Raw genomic sequence first — 21,800 nt, 5'->3', positions numbered from 1 at the left:
AGCTATGAATTGGATTTTATGTTTCTCTGAGTGGTGAAATATGCATGTTGCAACACATTTTGTAAATATTTAAGGATTATTCTAAGCTTTTTAAAAAATTTTTTATTTTTTTTTTTACAACAAGTAAAAAAAACATACAACAGAAGTGCTTTTATAAGATACAATTAGTAATACAAATATAAAATCTTCTAAACAATCACTGGTATTGTTTTACTACTAACTATAAACACAGTGGCATTAACAATCCGTCCCATTTTTTGTACTCATTCTCCTTATTAATTTTAGACTGACTGGTCACAGACTGAATTTGGGAACCAGCTGGCAAAATCACAACTTCATTTTGGAAAGGAATACTGGAGATCTGCAAGAGGTTAGAAAGATTTTTTGGAATATAATTTCCTAAGTATGAAAGCTAATTATGATAAATGAATGACAAATTAGTATATTATTTAAATTTTTGTTAAATATTTCTGGGAAAACTGTTTTACATGTCTGATGATACCATAGAGTACCCACAAAATCACCTCTTAAGTTTGGAAGTTTAAAATTCTGAAGGAAATAATTTAAATAAAAAACTTCACATTCTTCCATATTTAAGTGGTTTTAAAAATATAAATCTTATTGGAACTAACACTATTCACAATTCTTTTTGTTTAGTAGCAGCTGTCTGGGTATAAAACTGGATATTCTTTCACTTTAACAAATTAAGAAAAATTCTGACTGTGAATTTAAGTTAAAGGAGTTAACGATTTCCAAAAATTTCTTTGAAAAGGTAATTTAATATGCCTATTGCTGTATTGATTACACTGGCTGAATACCCTTCGGTGAAAATGACCCTCCTTCTTTTTACATAAATAGTGTGTATCTGATAACTTAGTAACAGGTGAATGCCATTCCACTGGGAAAATAACATTCCAAAAAATCTGTGATACCAACAGAAAAACCAGATCATCTATGATTATCTGTTTCTTAAATAAAACTCTTATAGGTAAATTAATTTGGTCTGTTTAAAAAATAAAAATTATACCAGCAGCTTAAACCAAAAATTAAAATTAAAAAAAAAAAGGGAACTCGATGGTTCCAAATAAAAATCACGAAAACATGAAATCATTTTGCTCGTAACTGAAATGTCAAAATCAATGTGAGGAATTCTTTAAAAGTCTTGTACCACTGACTTCCCATCTCCTGAAGCCTGATTGTTTTCTATGAAAATGCTTGAAGCAGCATCACAGGGATGGTTGTATTAGGACTGGGCACTGGGATTCACCAGGACAGAAGCATTAGGTAGTCCGGAAAGGAAAGCCAGTGTGGGGGGAGTCTCTCTTTCTTTTAAGACACCAGCATAAGCCACAACACTCACAAATACGACGGTTAACCCTCTACATGTGGGAAGCCAACCTGCTCCTTTTTGATCTTCTTCTTTGGCACGACCTCAGTGGATTTCTCTGATTCGGAACGGGTTCTAATGGATCTTCTCTGTTGCTTCTTTTCTACTGAGCCTAAAAGACAATTCAAACGAACAAACAATAAATCCTCACTTGAGTAACTGACATTCAAGTAATTAATATCTGACCAAATTCCTTCCTTTTCTTATCCATTACTTTTGGTCTTTTAACTATAACTCATTAAAAAAACTATTAAACACTTGGGAGTACATTAAAAAAATTGTATAGATCAAATTGTAAAAGCTGATGGGTTGAGACTAGGAGTCATAACGCACTCTGAACTATACAGATAAAGAGGGATTGGATTTTTAAAAACTGCAAAGTCAAACCAAAACAGCAGATAAACACATTTAGGTAATAATAATTGAAGGGACTGAGGGGATGGATGAAAATGATTTTATTCTCAGTTGACATTAGGAATTAATGGTTCAAAATTCAATCGGTACTATGTATTTTGCATTTTAACAAATAAATTAATTCTACACATAAAACGCTTAACAGTGCTAGGTGCTGGTTTTGCTATTGTTATATCATTAACAACCAAAGAGAAAAAGCAGGAAAGGCACAAAAATGGGACTAAAACTGAATCATTAATTTGACTATCAAGAGACTTGTATAACTTAGAAATAATTAGTCATGGAAAACTAGTTGAAACAAATTATCAAGCTATTTAATATTAAATGGTGAATAAAAGAAACTATGAAGATTTTTAAACAGTAAAATTCTTTGAAAGAAAACTCACATGGACCCCATTTTAAAAGGAAAGGATAAAACTAAAGATTGAAGGCCGCAATGTGAAGAAACACTAAGTCAGGAATGAATCACAGAATGATTCATTCTGTGACCCTAAGAAGGAATGATACCTTCAGCACAGCTGTTCTCCATCTTTTCAGTGCTTGGACCACCTAAACAGTCCTTGCTAGATAATAATCACCTTGCAGAAGCTACCTCAATGAAGTGTTCCATATCACCTGTATATTTTCTGGTTTCATTGTTCTTGTCTATGTGGAAAGGGCTTTCCTCACCTTTGTTCAAAGCCAAAACAAAGAAGGATCCCACTACTTTTTGGGGCGAAGGAGTAGGTAATATGATGATAATGTATTGTTTCTGAGTTGTGCTTAATTAATTTCTAGCAGAGAAGTCACAAAATGAAGGTGTCCTTTACTCTCACTCTTCTCCTTACAACGATGAAAATGTTAACTAAGACAACAGGTATCCTACCCTCACAGACACCTGAGTATTCCAGAGATCCATATTTCAGTATAGTCATCAACACTCAAGACCTACCAGGGAAGAGGAAAGTGAAAATAGAACTGCGTAAAACAAACAAACAAAAAACCTTGTTTTGAGAATGACAACAAAATTGTTCTAGCAAGGGCAAATGATATTTGCTCTATTGTCTTATAAAGATAAGACAATGTGGTGACTCCTTAAAATTATTCTGAAAGCTACCCGAAGAACATATACATTCTACTACATTTAAAGACACCAAAAAGTATTATGTTTATGTTCTAAGAGAGAAGTGAGCATCTCTGGATTTGGAAAATAGCTTAGAAATCTGGTAGAAATGCAGATACAACTCCTCAAACCATAGAAATGTAGCAGTGCCATACATCCTATGTAGCACCTAAATTTACTAAGAAAAGGCTGGAGAATTCCCCATGAGTAGTTAACACCAAATGAGATAATGGTACAATGAGTTTCTGAAGGGAGATCGGGTCTCTTTTCTGACTTTTCAACTACCAAAGTTATTTTCACAAGGAACAAAATGGTCATGTAAAAAGATAAAATATGCTTATCAACTACGGCTGGTAACCAAATTTAAACCAAGGTCAAAGCTTTAGAGTGCTCATCCCTAAATTAAGGCTACAACATTAATTTACAATCTCATTACGTTATGTCTGCCTGAGGAAGGAACTGGGCTTTTTCTTGATATAAAGAATTATAACCTTCCACCTTTAGCTTTCACTAGAAAAGGAAAAAAAAAGAACAAAAAGAAGAAAATCCACAGCAGAACTTAAATTGAAATGAAAAGACTACATGAAGATAAAATGTTCAGTAGCTGAGGGGCAGAAAAAATCTCCATTAAAAGTAAAAGTTTAATATTTAAGATCAATCTAATATCCTATGAAGAATTTACTTTCTCCCTAGTTCGGAGAATGCAGATGTTTAAGTAATGATCCTCCTAGTCTAAATATCACACTTACATTTAGACAAATTACTAACAGTTTAGTGTAAAGAAAGATGACAAAACTGATAGACCTAACTACAGAGCACTGAGGCCAAAAGAGTCTTGTGGTATCAAAGAAGGTAACAAACATTTTCAATTATGGCTAATTAATGCAAAATCTTCTAAGTCCATTATTCATTGCTTCATTATAATTTCATTTTTTATACAGTATTTTGAAGTGATACAAGTTGCAAATCTGGTTCTCCCTCCTTACTTTACTGCAGCTTCCTTTCCCAACTCATTGTTGAATAAAGGCATTCTATTTACTATGCCCTGTCCCGTACATGGCAACACCTCTCCCCATCCTGCAGCCCTTTCTTGAAAATAAAGGGCTGCAAGTTCTTTCCTGAATAATGAACTTTCCCGAATAATGATTGTTTTTCTTTAGCTTTTATAATAAGAAGAATCTTACTCAAAATTTCCCTTACAAAAATACTTAGCCCTTAGTGCCACTCAATTACAGGTTTGCCTGAGCTACTACTGATCCAAGATTACTACCTTGGGTCTTAAAGACTTTAATCTTTCTAGAAAATTATTTGGTCACTTCTTAGATTCCAAAAAAAATTTTGAAAGAACAAATTGAAACAAACTCCTTCCTCCTAAGATTTCAAATGACCAAGTTAGTTGGTATCTAACTCTTTTCTTGACAGCTGTATGCAGCAGTAATACTGTTATATAAACCAAATCCACCAGACACTCAATTAAGCTTCTATAAGATCCTCAGTCAGTCTCTTAATAAAAATTACTTTGCCTATTCCAAAGGCACGATCTTACTAAATACAGGCATTTCTTCTTTGAGCAACAATAATGTAGCTTGATTTTCAATTCATGGTATCTGTTAATCAGACAAGATTATAAGAGAGCTAGGCCCGAACCCCTCAACTGCTGACATCTAGCACACCTAAGTAGTGGAAAGAGTGTGGGCATCTACCAATTTGTGTCCAATAGGGGATAAAGGAGGAAATAGTAAGAATGTGTTAATAGTGCTGGAAAATTAAAGCTGTTATTCTCATGCAGAGAGATCGTCAAATGGTGCATCTAGTCAGATATGTACAGACTGTATAACTATAGTCTTTTCATTATAGAATCCTACTGTTTAAATTCCTGTAGGAAAAATAACTATTACTATCAATAAAGCTCTCTGGCCCCTAACCATTCTTTCCTATTGAAATAATCACTTTTATAATTTCATTTTTAAAATATAATTTGATTTTGGTAGGAACAGAGCTGCCATGTGACAGTCAAGCAGAACCAAGAACTCCAATGGGAATGTACTCTACATTCATACCCACCTGCAGGACCAGATGCTGTTTCAGGAGATGACATATTCTGAGTTGCCTTTTCATTCCTCTGGTTTGGTGTAGAAATTATAAGTCTGTCTTGTCCCCTGACACTTATTTCTGTTTTGTTACCAATTCCCTTCAAAATAAGGCAAATTAAAAAATAGGTGATTACCAGGCAAATGGCATCATTGGCTTATAAAGATGCCTTAAGACCATCATAATGTGCTTGGATTTTTTTTTTTTTTTTGCGGTACGCGGGCCTCTCACGGTTGTGGCCTCTCCCGTTGCGGAGCACAGGCTCCGGACGCGCAGGCTCAGTGGCCGTGGCTCACGGGCCCAGCCGCCCCGCGGCACGTGGGATCCTCCTGGACCGGGGCACAAACCCATGTCCCCTGCATCGGCAGGCGGACTCTCAACCACTGCGCCACCAGGGAAGCCCTGTGCTTGGATTTTATATGGTCTTTGATTGCAGTTAATTTATTATCTTAGCCATTATCAGAACAATTTTATTAAGTCATCAGGATGTACTCTAAAATGTACAATGAGACTATGTGGGGGAAAAAAACCTGTTTTCTAAGTCCAGATGATGAATATCACTAAAAAATAAACCTGTATCATCTAATTTTCTGTCAAAACCGAAATATTTTCTGGTCTGAATAGTCTCTCCCTTTACCCATATCACAGTAAGAGAACTATAGTCATTTCCCTGTGGTAAAGTACCCTACTACAGATAAAAATATCAACACGTCTTTGAAAGACAAGGATATCCTTAGATTACAGAAGTGTGATGAAAATGTGCACCCCATAAGCAATCTGGAGCAGAGAGAAGGCAGGGAGAATTACAGTTCTGTCTCATTTTAGGTATTTTTAATGCAGTGAAATAAAGGAGTGATTTATAAATATAGTATATGTATTTTTAAAGCTTTCATTTTATAAAAGGTCAGTTTTATCTCAAATTTGATTTAAATAGCACTCTTTGCGGGGGGGGGGGGGGTGACAAAGTTTGATTTGTGCATCCAAAAGCAGATAAAAACCAGCTCCAAGAATGAAGCCAATTCGCATTCGAAAAAGATGCAAAGTATTTACTTGCAAGTCAAAGCTGTCAACAGAACCAAGTGGGGACTGTAACTTAAGTTTTTCCAAGGAGCTTCGCCTTACTGAAATCGGTTGAACCTATAGGCAGAAACAGGTTAACAGAGGACCCTTATGCTTTTCTTTAGGAAAATATATCACTGATGAGGTGTACCTATATTTATTTTAATGTGCATATGACAATGTTAGGAAATAAGCACAGAATTCTTTAAAAATAGCACACATCCATGAGGTGCCACTAAATTTGGATTCACAAGCCCACAGTTGTGGTGTCGGCTGGGAGGGTAGTGAAGAGGTACACGGAATAGAAATTACGAATGTTGTAAAAGAGTTTTAAAGTCTTCAAGCTAAAGTGTAAGTGCCCTAAATGGAGGCCCAGGGCTGTCTGAGGGAGGCATTCTGTTTGAAGAGGCTACTTTCACCCCGTTACACAAGCTGTCACCACAGTTCATTGTGACAGAACAAACACAGTTCTGGTATTTCTCTAAAATGTATGAGCTATCCCAGGTCATCATGAGCCAGACAAAATTGCTGGTGCAACCAAACAGAGCAACAGGTGTAATGATTACAATGGTTAATTCACATAACGGACAGAAATAATTTAATAAGCAGCATACTTTGCAACTAAGAAAAACTAACCACACAAACCAGAAACAGGCGAAGTGCCCAGTTTTCTTCCATGATTTTAGGGAGCTCAGCTCAATTTTGTCTGCACAGCTCAAGATTAATCTAGTACAGATGGGGATATTACAAAAGAGAGGAAAAAAAGAAGAAAAGCAAAGCTTTTTTGCCTATGTCTTTTTTGCCCCCATCTTAAACAGAGTAAACTGACTGTACATTTCAAGTGCAGTGAATACAAAGGGTATTCAAATGATGACCTCGTGTTGTTTGGGTTTTTTTGGTTTTTTTTTTTTTTTTTTTGCGGTACGCGGGCCTCTCACTGTTGTGGCCTCTCCCGTTGCGGAGCACAGGCTCCGGACGTGCAGGCTCAGCGGCCATGGCTCACCGGCCCAGCCGCTCCGCGGCATGTGGGATCTTCCCGGGCCGGGGCACGAACCCGTGTGCCCTGAATCGGCAGGCGGCCTCTCAACCACTGCGCCACCAGGGAAGCCCTGGGGTTTTTTTAAATGCCAAGGTTGACTACTTACTAGGTACCTAGGTTCCCCCAAAAAACCCATGAGAAAAGAAGGTACCTTCGTTGAATAAACAAACTGATCGATAAATTTCCCATCTCCTGTAGCATTCTGAAGAGCAAACACTTGTTCAATTTTCACAACTGGAGACATGTTACACTTCTGCAAATCCAGGCTCCCTTTGTGCATTGTGATGGAAGCTGGTAAGGATTTCCTCGCAGCTGCCGTTTTCCAGGCTACTTTAACGGGAGGTGGTTCGTCCTCTTCCACGCTCGTGTGCCGCCTCTGGCTGTGTCTCCGAATTTCAGTACCTGATAGTGAGGAGGCCGCCTCGCCTGCACTGGTCTGTTCTGGCTGAGTATTCAGCACTGATCTTGGCCTTCGGGTTTTTTTAACTTCAGCCTTGGAGGCAACATTCTTTTTTGCTTGGGATAAAGCCTCCTCAGGCTGTTTATCAATGTAGATAAAAGTATACTGTTCAATTCTTTCCTCCCGGGTCATTTTCAATGCTTTCTCTGCGTGGGCAATGCCGATATCCCACTGAGCACGTTCTCTCTGAGGCCGGGGTTTCCGAATCTGTAAAGAAAGATACAGGCATTATGGAACATGCTTTAATCTAACAGGGACAGTTCAAAAAACACGTATTTCCCATGTGGTCTTATCATCTTTCCAGGTATGCATAAACATCTTCAGGGTCTTCAGTCAAACAAGGGAAATGTTCTAACTCCATGACTCTGATGAATCAGCGCTGCTATCAAGGACATGCAGGTCCACTCTTTTACAGTAAACCCTTCTTTGTTGCCCACTCTGCTGGACAAGTCCCTCCAAGAGGGAGTCGTCCTCCTCATGTCACATTCCTAAAAAGCTGGCAGTGATGATGGCAGAGAGAAGAAAGATTACAGAAAGGATAACTTTCAGGGGCCAATAAAACACTAACATTAAAGACAACACCCTAAAGCTCAGGGGTGCCACACAGACCACAGCAAAGCTAAGTAAGTGGCACAGAGCCAGCATTTGGAGCTGAGCGGCCAGCCTGTGCCAGAATGCAAACAGGGGCAGAATGCAGAGAAAGGGGAGCCCCGAGGAACACGTGGAAATTGATACAACACAAGAAAACAGGATCGTATGAGAGGAAAAATAAACCTGCATCACAGTTTCCAGAGTCCTGATCAGAAGACTTTGGATTGGCAAAACAGGTAAGAAAATTTTGAATAAAGGTATGTGAGATGAGCAAAGCAATTAGGAATTATCCAGGGGGTTAGACTGAGGTAGCCAGAAATTAGCTAATGAAACAAGGAGACGGTACAGTATATGTCAAACACTGTTAAACACTGTGAAGTGTTAAGTTTCATAAAAGTAATCAAAATCCTCTGTGAAAATATTTAGCTTAGAGTGAAAATATGACAAATTTCTGAATCACCAGAGGCCCACACTAAATTAGTTGAGTTTAAAAATCTCGACCAGACAGATTATCAAGAGTTCATGTCAAAATTCTAGTATGTCCACCACCACAACAAACATCTTTAGTTCCATCACTAGTGTGACCTTGGCTGAACCCGCTACTTAAGGGTTCTGTGCCTCAACTTCTTCATCTGCAGAAATAAGAATAACAGTATCTACCTCACCAAAGTTGTAATGAAGATTAAATGGATTAATACATATATAAAATGCTTAAAAACAGTGCCTGTCTCAGAGTAAGTACTAAATATTTTTAAAACCTTACTTTCATAAAACAATTTTGCTAAATAAGAATAAAGGGGAATTAGGGGAAAATGCTGAAATAGGAAAAAACATAAAAATCTCTGACAAAATCCACATTTCACTAGCATCTACTAGACTACGTACATTTGAATTCAATTCAAAATAGAATCCAAAATTGTATTAAGCAGATAAAGTTTTCAGTAGGACTATAATGTTTATATGACATAAAAATTTATTGACACAATGAATATTAAAATTGAACTTAGAGGACTAAAATAAGTCATTCTAATTGCTTGAATTCAAGTATGAAAAGCTCTACTAAATTATTAAGTCCTTTACAGTCCACATTCAATTGACCATGTTCCTATGTCATCAGTCACCTTCTGTTTCTCAGAGTGATTGCTGGCTTGTCTGGTCGCCTCGGCCAGTAGTTCTTCATACTGTTTGTGACCTTTGTACTCTCGGACCCGCTTTTCGTGAACCCACGCCCTCTCTGGCTGGTTGCTAAAAAATTGGACGTGATATTCCCGGGCACCTGTAAGTAAAAATTCTTATTAGCCCTTTCAGAGCATAAGCAGCCACATATACTTTGCCAAAAATGTGGACCTGAGCCAGGTTCCCTAGTTTACTCCTATTAAAACGTGTCATTTTTGGATTGTCCAAAGATGTAATCCAACATCTACCAATAACACAACTAATTGTTACTGTAAAAATCACCCCAAATGATTAAACTTGGTACAGCACGTTTTAAGAGAAAAAAAAAAATCAGAAATTCTGCTAATTGTCAGATTTGTTACCTTGGTTACACAATTTATTTTTACTGGCCTCAAACCTTTTTACAAACAAATCTGGGAACAAATAAATAATTTTTCCTTCAAAAAAATGTGTAATGTATTTTCTTGGACTTTCAAAAGCCAATTGCTGGTCAAACTGCTTTTCTAATGACATAAACGTGTGGCACACAGACCTGGGGGTGGTAAGGGGAGGACAGGCTACTGAGACTCTCCCAGGGATCCTGCAAGGTCAAAACCATCTTCACAGTAACACCAAGATGTTGTCTTTTTCATGATGTTGACATTTGCACTTAATACGGCAAAAGCAATGGTGGGTCAGACTGCTGGCATCTCAGTACAAATAAAGGCAGTGATGACACCAAATTATACTAGTGCCGTATCCTTCACAGCCATATGCTGGCAGTTACAAACAAACAAACAAAAAAGCCAGTCTTACTTAATATCCTTGATGAAGCAGTAAAAATTACTTTTACTAAATCTCAACCCTTGAACACGTCTTTCTAGTATTCCTTGTGACAAAATGGGAAGGGTGCATAAAGCACTTCTGCGCGCTGCAAGTATGAAGGTTGCCTTGAGCAAAGTACTTCTGTGATTGAACTGCAAGGTGAACTGGCCACTTCTTCATGGAACACGACTAAGACAAAAACTACGGTTATTTGAACTTGAGAATTTGGCAGGTATTTTCTCAAAAGTGAACAAGCAAGTCTGTCACTTCAAGGAAAACAGCTGATAGTATTTGTTGCCAATAATAAAAATTTGATCTTCCAAGAAAAATCAAAATATTGGAAAACTAGTATCTGCCCCTATGAGTCTTCCAATTTCCAAATAATCTAAGAATTTTCTGATGAAGTAAGTGGTGACAACGAATGTGATTTTAAAAATATCTATAAAGGAATGTGTCAACATTTGGAAGATATGCATACAATATTTTTTAAATGGCCAATGTATGATGTTACAAAGTCATGAAAGGCAAATGATCCATTCAAAGTGCAAGACAGAAACCAAGTACAAAAAGTTTATTGATAGGATTTCAGATTCCATATTGCAACTACCCCACCACTTGCTGAGTTTGGGGGCAATATCAAAGAAATATACCCACAATTATCTGAAAAGGCTATTATTAAAATACTCTTCCCTTTTCCAACTACACATCTGTGTGAGGCCAGATTATCTTCATTTTCTTCAACCAAAACAACAAACCATAACAGACAGCATGCAGAAGCAGATACGAGAATCTAGTGTCTTCAGTTAAGCCAGTCATTAAAGAGATTTGCAAAAATGTAAAAATACCATTCTTCTCAATTTTTTCACTTGAGAAAATATTTTTCATAAAAACAGAATTAATAATATACAGTAGCTTTTTAAAAATGAATTGGTAAATATTTAAAATTTTTCTCAGCTTTAATTTCTAAATTAACATCAACAGTAATAGATATAACCTATGTAAACAAAAGCATTTAGAGTCCTCAAATTTTAAGAGTAAAAGGGGTTCTGGGACCAAAGCACCTGAGAACCACTGCTCTCTGGCGGTGCTACTCTGAGTGTGGTTCCCAGGGCAAACCAGTCTGCCACAAAACAAGCAGAGAAGGTAAGAGTGAGCATTTAGAAACTATGATAATTTGACATTACGTGACATCTAGGCCCATGATCAGGGATCCTGTACCGTGTATTTTTTTTGTAAGGGGAGGCCTTTCATTTCCCTAATAGTTAATTTTATCGTATTTTACATTAGTATTGGTCCATGGTGGACTGGAAAATTTTTTTAAAAGAGCAAAAAACTAGTCCTTTACCAATAACAGTTTGAAAAACATCACTGTAAAGAAAATGTCTCAGGTCAACAGAGAAATGTGAAAACCGGTCCTCTTGGGGAATCCAAGATAAGGCAGGTATGGAGAGAAGGACAAAGCAGATCTTGACAGAAAGTATGGGTATCAGCGTAAACTCAACTGACTGAGTTATAGGAAAAGGATTATATCTTGGATTTGAAATTTTTAAATTTTATTAGACATTAACGGGAGATTACTTAAGGAATTATTTTTAAACCAAATTAAAATTTCATATGTAAAATAGCCTGTGAGAAAAGAGAAACATACACAACTTGGTTTTCCATATCATCTAATCTGAGAAGAGCCAAGCATAAATTTGATTGTAATCAATCAAAGAAGGTTTATTAAAAGTCCAAGCGTTTTGGAGGACAAGAACAAAAATACAGCCTCAACTAATAGGTAGGTTTGGAGGACAGGGTGGTGGGTACAAGCAGTAGGGTTAGAAGAACACAGGACAGGTGAAAGCGGTGCTTCTCGTTTTGTCCCGAGGCCGCGGGGCTCGTTTCTGGCACCATGGCGCAAAGGGCCTCCCCGAATCCTTATGCCGATTATAACAAATCCCTGGCTGAAGGCCACTCTGGTTCTGCTGGGATGACTACTGAATTCTCACAACTCCTGAACAATAAGATTCGAGAGCTTCTTCAGCGAATGGAGAGAAGCCTAAAGTCTGCAGACACTCGGGACAGCACTGTTTACACTGGCTGGGCAGGTATTGCTGTGCTTTACTTACACCTCTAGGATGTGTTTGGGGACTCTACCTACCTACGGATGGCACATGGCTATGTAAAGCAAAGTCCGAACTATCTGACCAAGCATTCCATCACCTTCCTTTGCGGGGATAGGGGCCCCCTGGCAGTGGCCGCTGTGGTGCATCACAAGATGAACAATGAGAAGCGGGCAGAGGACTGCATCGCCCAGCTAATTCACCTAAATAAGACTGATCCCCATATGCTCCAAATGAAATGCTCTATGGTCGAATGGGCTACATCTATGCTCTTCTCTTTGTGAAGAAGAACTCTGGAGTGGAAAAGATTCCTCAAAGCCATGTTCAGCAGATTTGTGAAACAGTCTTAACCTCTGGAGAAGACCTAGCTAGAAAGACTCCACTGGTGTATGAATGGTACCAAGAATACCATGTCGGGGCTGCTCGTGGCCTGGCAGGAATTTATTACCACCTGAGACAGCCCAGCCTTCAAGTGAGCCATGGGAAGTTACACAGTTTGGTCAAGCCTAGTGTAGACTACGTCTGCCAGCTGAAACTCCCTTCCGGCAATTACCCTCCTCGTGTGGACAATACTCGGGATCTGCTAGTTCACTGGTGCCACGGTTCTCCTGGGGTAATCTACATGCTCATTCAGGCCTATAAGGTGTTCAAAGAGGAACAGTCTCTCAATGATGCCTATCAGCGTGCTGATGTGATCTGGCAGTGTGGCTCGCTGAAGAAGGGGTACGGGCTGTGCCACGGCGCTGCAGGGAACGCCTACGGCCTTCCTGTCACTGCACAACCTCACGGAGGATGCGAAGTACCTGTACAGGGCCTGTAAGTTCGCTGAATGGTGCTTAGATTATGGAGAACACAGATGCAGCACACCAGACACCCCCTTCTCCCTCTTTGAAGGAACGGCTGGAACAATTCATTTCTTGGCTGACCTCCTAGGGCCCACGGAAGCCAGGTTCCCTGCATTTGAACTGTAAAAGGAAAGTCCCCTCACTGCAACTCACTGCATGAGCCTCTCTATACATCAAACCCGGGCTAAAGCAACGATAGAGTCAAACTGTGTACTTTAGTTGATTTTTGTTCCCCAGACTATGTCTTTAGTTCAGTTCCTTTTTATTATTTACTTTTATTTTAAAATATCCAGGGAAATCTTAATTAACTTCAGTTTCTCCTAAAGGGAGGGTAGGTGATGTGTACAGTATTTTGAGGGCATATATGCATTTATTTCAGAACTTGGAGGCAGTCGTATTCTTTACTCAAGCTTATGAATATAACCATCTGTTACAGTTCTAAAAATGTTTAAAAGAAACTAAATGTAGATAAATACATGCTTATCGCAGGATATTGACATCCACCTCTTCCCTTTAGTATTTTTTTTATGACACTTTTATGACTTTGCTTTTCTCTGAGTGGTTGATTATGAAACGGGACAAAAATATAACTATATGCTTCCAGGTCAAAAATTGAAAGAGTTGCCAACTGGGCTAGGGACCTGAACACCATTTTTCAGATTCACAATGCTTAAACTAGAGATAAACATACTTTCAAATTTGCCTCTTTTTGTTAGTAGAGCATCCAGGCTCTACAATCCAACATCTTTATCAAAAACTTCTGAAATGTGATGGTCGTTATATGAAAATTCTGATTTGAAGGTTATTTCTAGATAAGCTAACAAAAAGTTTGTTTTGTCCAAATATGCTAGTATGTTTTGGAACTACTTATGTAAATTTGTTTCTTCTTTGGAATAACTGTAAGATCAGGAAACGAGATTTCTGTGTGTAAATATATTATGATTGAGTCCACCCTTTCTGACTGACCTTCTAAACTTCGTGTTTTACTTACTTTGCAATGATGATGCTTTAGAAAGCGTTGGTTGCTGGGAAGAAGCCATAAGATATTTTCCTTCCTATCTGTCTAGATGTTGATCTTTTCACTAAATAGTAGAGCATTCTACTTGTTTAAAAAGGGGGAGGGGTGCTATACTGCAAAATCGCTAAGCTTTTGACAGGAATGCTGGTTCCTGAGAAGGTATTATCCGTTGATTCTTAGAACAAATGGCTTTTGTCTCTTTGCATAGCCTAGGCTTTAACACTCATCCATTTCTGAGCCCTCAGGATCAGGTACTGATATGGTAGGTGAGGAATCCCTGGTGCTTCAAATTCTGTACAAGTGTTTTGACTCATCAGCTCCCATTCCTCCACCTTCCATTGCTGACTTTCCCAGGCTTGTTTGTCTTTTCCATGTATCTTGACTGATTTTGAAACGTTTTACAGCTTTTAAGAAAACAGGCTCTAAAAATTTTTAATGTGCCTATTTCACGGCTCTCTCAGTCACAAAAACACGCTATTTTTATTGGAACTGTGAACCAAATCCCCACTGAGTACATGTTGGTTCCCGTGGAGAGCAATCCCCTATTATTTTCCATTTAGCACCAAAATAGCTAATATTATTGGCAATTGCCTGACCCTTTAAAGGCTACTGACAGTAGGATCTAAAACACAGCCCACTGCTCAGTTCCCAGGATTAGCTTATTCCTCTGTGACTCACGCTGGCCGGGGACAACCTTGTGCCTCTCAGATCTGAAGCACTGCTGGCAAGCTGTGTGCAAGCCTTGCCTTTCTCGTGAACATTTTACATGAACAGTGTCAGCATCCACAGGAAAGCTAATCTGCCTTTGGATGGGTGTCCAGCTTGAAAAAACAGACCCCATTTGGTTTAGTTAAATGTCTTACTATACTTTTCCTGCACTTTTAGCTACTATAGTTACTAACCAAGGGAAAAATAACAAAACACTTTCTCTTAACTGGAGGAGACTGATCACAGTGCTTCACCAAACACCTTAATTAATTTAACCCCAGGAAGACATCAAGGCAGGGAGAAGAACACTTTGAATAAGATTCTTATTCCTATTTAGATTGCTGTTTAGCTACTGCCATCCATTAACCAATTTATCGATACAAACACAATCCAGTTTTCATTTTTTTCTTTAGCTTTTTAAGTTATTAAACTGGCAAGATTTTATATTTGTGCCATTGTTTATTTATGTTTAAGAGCTCAGAAAGTTTGATAGGATTTTAAACTCAGGCAAAGGCTATAAAACTCAGACTAATACCCTAACACCATGGTAGAAACCGAAACTTTTACATGAAGTTTCTTAGTTTTGAAAGGAAGAGGCATCATTTCAGTTCTATTTCTGTTACATCATTTTTCCCTCAGATATTTTTTTGGTTAGAAAACAAAACAAAATGAAAAAATGCACAAAACTGCTTCCCAGAAAACTGAGTAGTATCTTTTATCTCCATGTAAAGACTAGGTAGTGAAACCTTAAAACCTTGTCAAGCAGTATTCATTTATCTTGTCGTGTGCTTCTATGAACATCACGATCAGTTATTTACATCAATCCTATTGGTCCCATCAAGAAGTCAGTCTTTAATCCTTAGAGTCATTTGACCCTCTTTTCATCTTTGATGTCACTTCCAATTATTTGGAATCAAAAGCCTTCACGGTAGGTAGAGTTTTAGGTAAAAGTGGCCATTTTCTCTCCTATTACAACTTCCCGGCATGACTTAATTGAGAGGTGTACTTTGCTCATAAGTCCTCGGGTTAATTTGTGTCTCATCTTATAATGCCCTGCCTTCTCTTGACTGAGTTTGAAATACAAAATGTGAAGAGTAAACACTTATTCATCTACTCCTTTGGCTACCTGAACTCATCTATAATCCTTTGTTATTCATACTCAATTCTGACTTCACTGCTGCTCCCCCTAAATAGGTCAGAGCACCCCACTTCTGTATTGTTAAGCTGTAGAAGAACTGTTTCTCTCCTACAGGTACAAATCAGAGTAGGATATTCAGGGATCCTATGCCAATGTTATACAGCCATTTACTGGAAAGGGCTGGAATTGTATGTATTTCTATGTTCCGTAAAGGATTTGACTTAACTGGTTCTCAACGAAATTTTATTAGGACTATTAAAAAAAAAAAAAAAAAGAACATAGGACATAATCTGTTTCCAAAAGTCAGAGTTACTTATTTAGAACCAAACAGATAATCCCAAAAGATTTTGAATTATAGTTAAAAACATGAAAACAAAAACTCACAGATAACATAAGCTCATTTTAATCTTTATTTTCAACTTCTTCCTCCATTAAATCACTTACTACAGAAGAAACAAATCAAACAATTTGTCTCTTTGTTGGCACTTTGTTTCCTGCTGGCTAGAAAGCTATAAAAAAGAGTGAAATAAAAACCCAAAGACCTGACAGATGGAGAAACAAGCACATCTGTCTCTGAATAATGAGCTAAATTTCCAATAGAAAAATGTGGAGGAAACATTTTTATATAACAAAAATAATATAGGTAAAACTGTCTGGTTTTAAATTTCTAAAAATATATTGGGATTAAAAGTTACAACAGGTATAATGTGATACCATTTAAAACTCTCAGTTAAAAATCTTTATTTTCATATCTATTAATTACAACATGCAAAGAGAAAAAGAATTACTCCCAAACTCTTTTTCTCTTTTGGCCGCACCTCGAGGCTTGTGGGATCTTAGTTCCCCCACCAGGGATTGAACCTTGGTGCCCTGGCAGTGAGAGCACAGAGTCCTAACCACTGGACTGTCAGGGAATTCCCAGAATTACTCCCAAACTCTTAATAGTTGTTACATATCTGGAGGATGAGACTATGGGCAACTCTGCCTTCTGAACATATATACTGTATTGTCGTAAGCAGAAAGAGCATTTCATTTTTAATCTTTACACTTAAAATGAGATCTAAACAATGAAATGCAACAAAATAGACATGTGATCCAAACATCTTTCAATGTGCTCTTCAAAGAATTATATCTGTAAGTGTGAAAACTGTTAAATACGTTTTCCAATGCTGAGAATCTGACTAATAACAATACTGACTAATAACAGTATGGAAACCATTGATTACTGTATAAAATTCAAGACAAATTTTACAAAGTAGTTTAGATAATAAGCAACACAAAATGTTTCACAGGTATCGTGTGGAACATAATCAACAAAATGAAGTTTTATACTGTGTTTCTGGTTTTTAGAAAAACTACTTCAGTAGTCAAAAAACTACTTCATTTAAAACTGCACTGCACAGCCATGCAATGAAATATTATTTGGCAATAAAAAGAGACAAAGTACTGATACATGCCACAACACAGATGAACCTCTAAACATGATGCTAGGTGAAAGAAACCAGACATAAAAGGCCACATATTATATGACTAGCTTTATATGAAATGTCCAGAAAAGGCAAATCTATAGAGACAAAAAGTAATTAGTGGCTTCTTAGGCTGGGGAGCAGAGGGGGGAATGGGAAGTGACTCCTAATGGATGTGGGATTTCTTTTTTGGGCTGATGAAAGAAGTGATAAAGTTAGATTGTGGTAATTGGTCACACAACTCTGGAAACGTACTAAACATCATTAAATTGCAGGCTTTAAAAGGGTGAATTTTATGGCATGCAAATGATATCTCAAGAAGGCTATTATTTTAAAAACTACTGCAGGAAAGAGAAATTTTAAAATGTTATCAGCATGTACATTTTTCAAACCTAAATTCTCAGATTTCGGTTTCCTCAATAATACAAACAAAATCAGTTTTTCCAGCACTAAAGTAGGGAGGACCAGACCAGATTAAGTCATAAAATAAATTTAAACACTTCCTTTGGAATACAAGATGAAGCACAGATTATGCTTTCATCTGTACCCTGGAAAAAAGCTGTATTAGTACGTTTTCATAGAGTAATTAAATGTGAAATTCTTTATATAATCTCAAAAGGATGCCTTCCTAAGGGGACAGAACTGAAGAGCCACAACTCTCACGTGATGTAATATCTTAGAGTGCTCTGGAGGCCCAGATAGGGACTTGTGTATTGTTTTATCTAAGAAGACTTGTCCCTTTCTTCTCCCATTCAAGAATCACAGATTATTAAATATGCAAAGTACTCAAGAGATTAACAGTCCAACAGCCCCACTATATAAATGAAGGGGCTAGGACTGCCTCCCCCAGTCTCTGTAAATTATGAGTAGGGGAATTCAATTACTTTCCTTTTATTATACAGTAGTAGGTAAGAGTGGAGGTTAGGGACTAAGATTTCTTTGAGACTCTATTTACAGATCCAAAACGTAAGGATAATGGTACCTACTTCATAGTGTCGCTGCTATGAGGACTGCTTAAGAAAATATACAAGAGAATTGTTTGTTTTTTCATTTATTTTTTGGCCACGTCATGCAGCACGTGGGGTCTCAGCTGCCCAACCAGGGATCCAACCCATGCCCCACGCGTTGGAAGCGTGGAGTCTTAACCATTGGACCGCCAGGGAAGTCCTACAAGAGAATTGTTTAACACTGTGCCTTGCACAGGAGTGGACACCCAACAGTGTTGTTTTTTTTTTTAAACTTCTGCCCCATCGATACTTCTAGTCACCCCAACCTTTAATCAGCAGATTATAGTGACAAGATGATTGCCTTCTGTATCTGGGTGGATTTCTTGCTGGGCAGCACAAGAGTTACAAATATGGCGGATCCCGTGACAAATCTGACTTGCCAGACACTTTTTCTCCTCATAACAGTGAACAGGGACCAAGACAGAAAGTTTAAAATGAGAGAAAAAGAAATAGGTGCAGGGTTTCCCTGGTGGCGCAGAGGTTAAGAATCCGCCTGCCAATGCAGGGGACATGGGTTTGAGCCCTGGTCCGGGAAGATCCCACATGCCATGGAGCAACTAGGCCCATGTGCCACAACTACTGAAGCCCGTGTGCCACAACTACTGAAGCCCGCGCGCCTAGAGCCTGTGCTCTGCAACAAGAGAAGCCACCACAATGAGAAGCCTGCACCCCGCAACAAAGAGTAGCCCCCGCTCACTGCAACTAGAGAAAGCCCGCGTGCAGCAGCGACGACCCAATGCAGCCAAAAATTAAATTAAAAAAAAAAAAAAAAAAAAAGAAATAGGTGCAAAGTTGTCACAGACAATAAGGGACTCAACAAGTGAGTTCGCAAAGCAAATATCCAGAAATAAATTCCCAACTCCAACCTTCCTCTGGCTACTAAGCAAGTCCATTCCAAATGCTAAAATCTCAGGAATCTATTCTACAGGTTTTGGTCAAACTCTGGAAAAGGAGTAAAGTTAGAATACATGTTTTCTTAACATTTATTAACATTCCTAAGGTAGGATTCTAGGCCATGTAGCTGGCTTCAAACCATACTTCTATTTCATATTGAATTTATAAGGATGTCCCAGTAAATTTACAGATTCAAAAATGGAGTAAAAAAAATTTTTTTCATTAAAAACAAACAAACCACCCCCCGCAAAAAAACAAAAAAAATGGAAAGAAGGAGGAAAAAGGCATCTTGCAAAATTTATCAGGATGAAAAGCACTTGTCTGAGTAAAAAATTACTACCCACAGGAGTCAAAGATGAAATAAAAATGTTCAAAGAAAGCTTGGCCCAAATGTCTATTACGCTCATATACGACATCTCGTTACCTATCGGTCTGCTTGCTTTTGGAGGTCAGATTAAGGTTTTTTAAAAAAATAAGTGTGAAAGAAATTATAAAACAAACATAGGGTGTTCTAAGGGAAAACAAGGACCATGTCAGCTGTAGAGGCTCTCTGCCAGTTAAGATGACCTAATTATTGCACTGTTCTTTAAAAACTGATACTGATATGTGTCTGGGTGTCAGATTATATTATCACATATGTATTATATTCATAAACAACATTTTAGATTCACTTTTTTGCCACAATTTTTTACTAACGTCCATTTATGCCTTTTCTTACCTCTTGTGTTAATTTTGGTGTGAACCTCGAGTTGGGGATCACTTGAAACCATACAAGGCCACCAAGGATAGGTTCCCACCTTAGACCAAACAAGATCGCCAACCTGGAACTTAACACCAGCAGACACTTCTGTTGTTGGAACAGAAGGTAACATCGGCTGAACCTGTAGGAAAAGGTCATAAAAAACTTCACTCATACTTTTCTCTGATGCCTGCTATCGGTATCTAGCAAAAGGGAAGAAGAGAGGAGGAAGATAGGCCCCACCCCAAATATTGAAAAGAGGACTGATGGTTTCTGTTGTCTAATTATTGATAAGGCATCTCAAAAATTCACATCTATTAAAAAGTGGTCATAGTTTTGAAAAGGAAAATAATTCGCTAAAAATATCTACCTTTTAAACCAGCTCCAAGATTTATTTCAGTACAACTTCTGAAGTAATAATACATGCTATGTGTGTTCTAATTTAATCACTCTGCTTCCACCTTCTCACACCATGTTTGGTTAGACAGTGTTCACTAAAGCCACTCACCGGGAGCTCCTCTTTCAGTACTGGATCTTCTCTTGGTTTTTCTGATACAGTGTCAACCCTCTCATTTGGTCTCTATGTGAAAAGAATAAAATGGCAGCAAACCAAAGAACAGTGACACACACAGAGAGTCAAAGAAAACTAAACAGCAAAGGGAATAAAGGACATTTATTAGCTGAATAATGTAAGGAGGAAAAATACAACTTACATAGTATGTGATGCTGTGTCTTAACATCCATTGTCCATTCTACACCACAGCTATAGCTCCCATTGCTTACTTTATCACTTTTAAAACTTAACTTGTTGATTTTCATTTTTTTTTTAACCTATCAGAGTGCAGAAAAATGGGCACTCTGAGATTGCTAGTAAGATGTAACTTGGAATTCTTCCAGAGAGTCATTTGGCGATATGTATGAAAAGCTTTAAATTTTCAGACTCTGACCCTGCAGATCTACTTCTAAAAGTGTATACTGAAAAAGCACTGATATATACACATACTGATAGATACACACAAAGATAAGCACACCAGTGCTATTTTTAAGAGCAAATATTAGAATTAGACATTAGTCTAGATGTCCAAAAATACAGAATTCGTTAAATAAATTGTACTACAACTAGATAGTGGAATAATATAAATTTTTAAATGACACGGAAAAATAACAATATAATGTTATTTGAAAACAGCAAATTGAAAAGCAGTTTGTATAGTGTGATTCCAATCTTGGAAAAATAATTTCTTATGTGTACAGAAGAAAAAGACGAGAAGGATACCACCAGGTGATGGAATAAGTGATTTTCTTGGATGTGCTTTTCTATATTTGTCAAATTGCTTATAATAAACATCACATTACTTTTCTAATCATAAACCCCACAAATACGTTATTTAAAAATTGATTTCTACAATCCTTTGAGGAGGCAATTTGGAAGTATCTATCAAAATTCAAAATATGTACACTCTTCAATTTAACAATTATATTTTAGGAACCTATCCTACAGAAACACACAAAGTGAGAAAATCTAAGCAGAGGGATGGTAACTACAACATTATTTCATGTCACTAATCCACATCTATCAAAATCTTCCTACTTTTTTTTCCTACTTTTTATTTTAAAATAGCCTGTATACACCTTGAAAAATATGTGATACATTGTACAATAAATTGATAAGAGTAGTTATCTTTGAGGAACAAGATTAGGGAAGCGGTGAGGGAAGATCTATACTTGTATATTACTTGTGTTTTCTGTAAAAAGCA

General features: G+C 37.6%; 1 protein-coding gene and 1 pseudogene across 2 annotated transcripts in view; one reads left to right on the top strand and one right to left on the bottom strand.

Annotated features, from left to right (window-relative positions):
* Nucleotides 1-21,800, bottom strand: part of NSD3 (nuclear receptor binding SET domain protein 3) — a 103,992-nt gene that overhangs the window by 38,848 nt on the left and 43,344 nt on the right. For both annotated transcript variants that reach the window (XM_065899780.1, XM_065899779.1), the window contains 6 exons: nucleotides 20,552-20,623; nucleotides 20,023-20,185; nucleotides 9,265-9,419; nucleotides 7,244-7,759; nucleotides 4,968-5,094; nucleotides 1,399-1,499 (listed from right to left, as the gene is read on the bottom strand). In XM_065899780.1, coding sequence (XP_065755852.1) covers nucleotides 1,399-1,499; nucleotides 4,968-5,094; nucleotides 7,244-7,759; nucleotides 9,265-9,419; nucleotides 20,023-20,185; nucleotides 20,552-20,623 — 1,134 coding nt within the window. The remainder of the gene's footprint in view (nucleotides 1-1,398; nucleotides 1,500-4,967; nucleotides 5,095-7,243; nucleotides 7,760-9,264; nucleotides 9,420-20,022; nucleotides 20,186-20,551; nucleotides 20,624-21,800) is intronic.
* LOC136141872 (glutathione S-transferase LANCL1-like) lies at nucleotides 12,018-13,199 on the top strand (annotated as a pseudogene).

Source organism: Phocoena phocoena, chromosome 21 (genome assembly GCF_963924675.1).
Source record: "Phocoena phocoena chromosome 21, mPhoPho1.1, whole genome shotgun sequence".
NCBI lineage: Eukaryota > Metazoa > Chordata > Mammalia > Artiodactyla > Phocoenidae > Phocoena > Phocoena phocoena.
The sequence above is the reverse complement of the archived record's forward strand: the minus strand, read 5'-3'. Positions and strand labels throughout refer to the sequence as shown.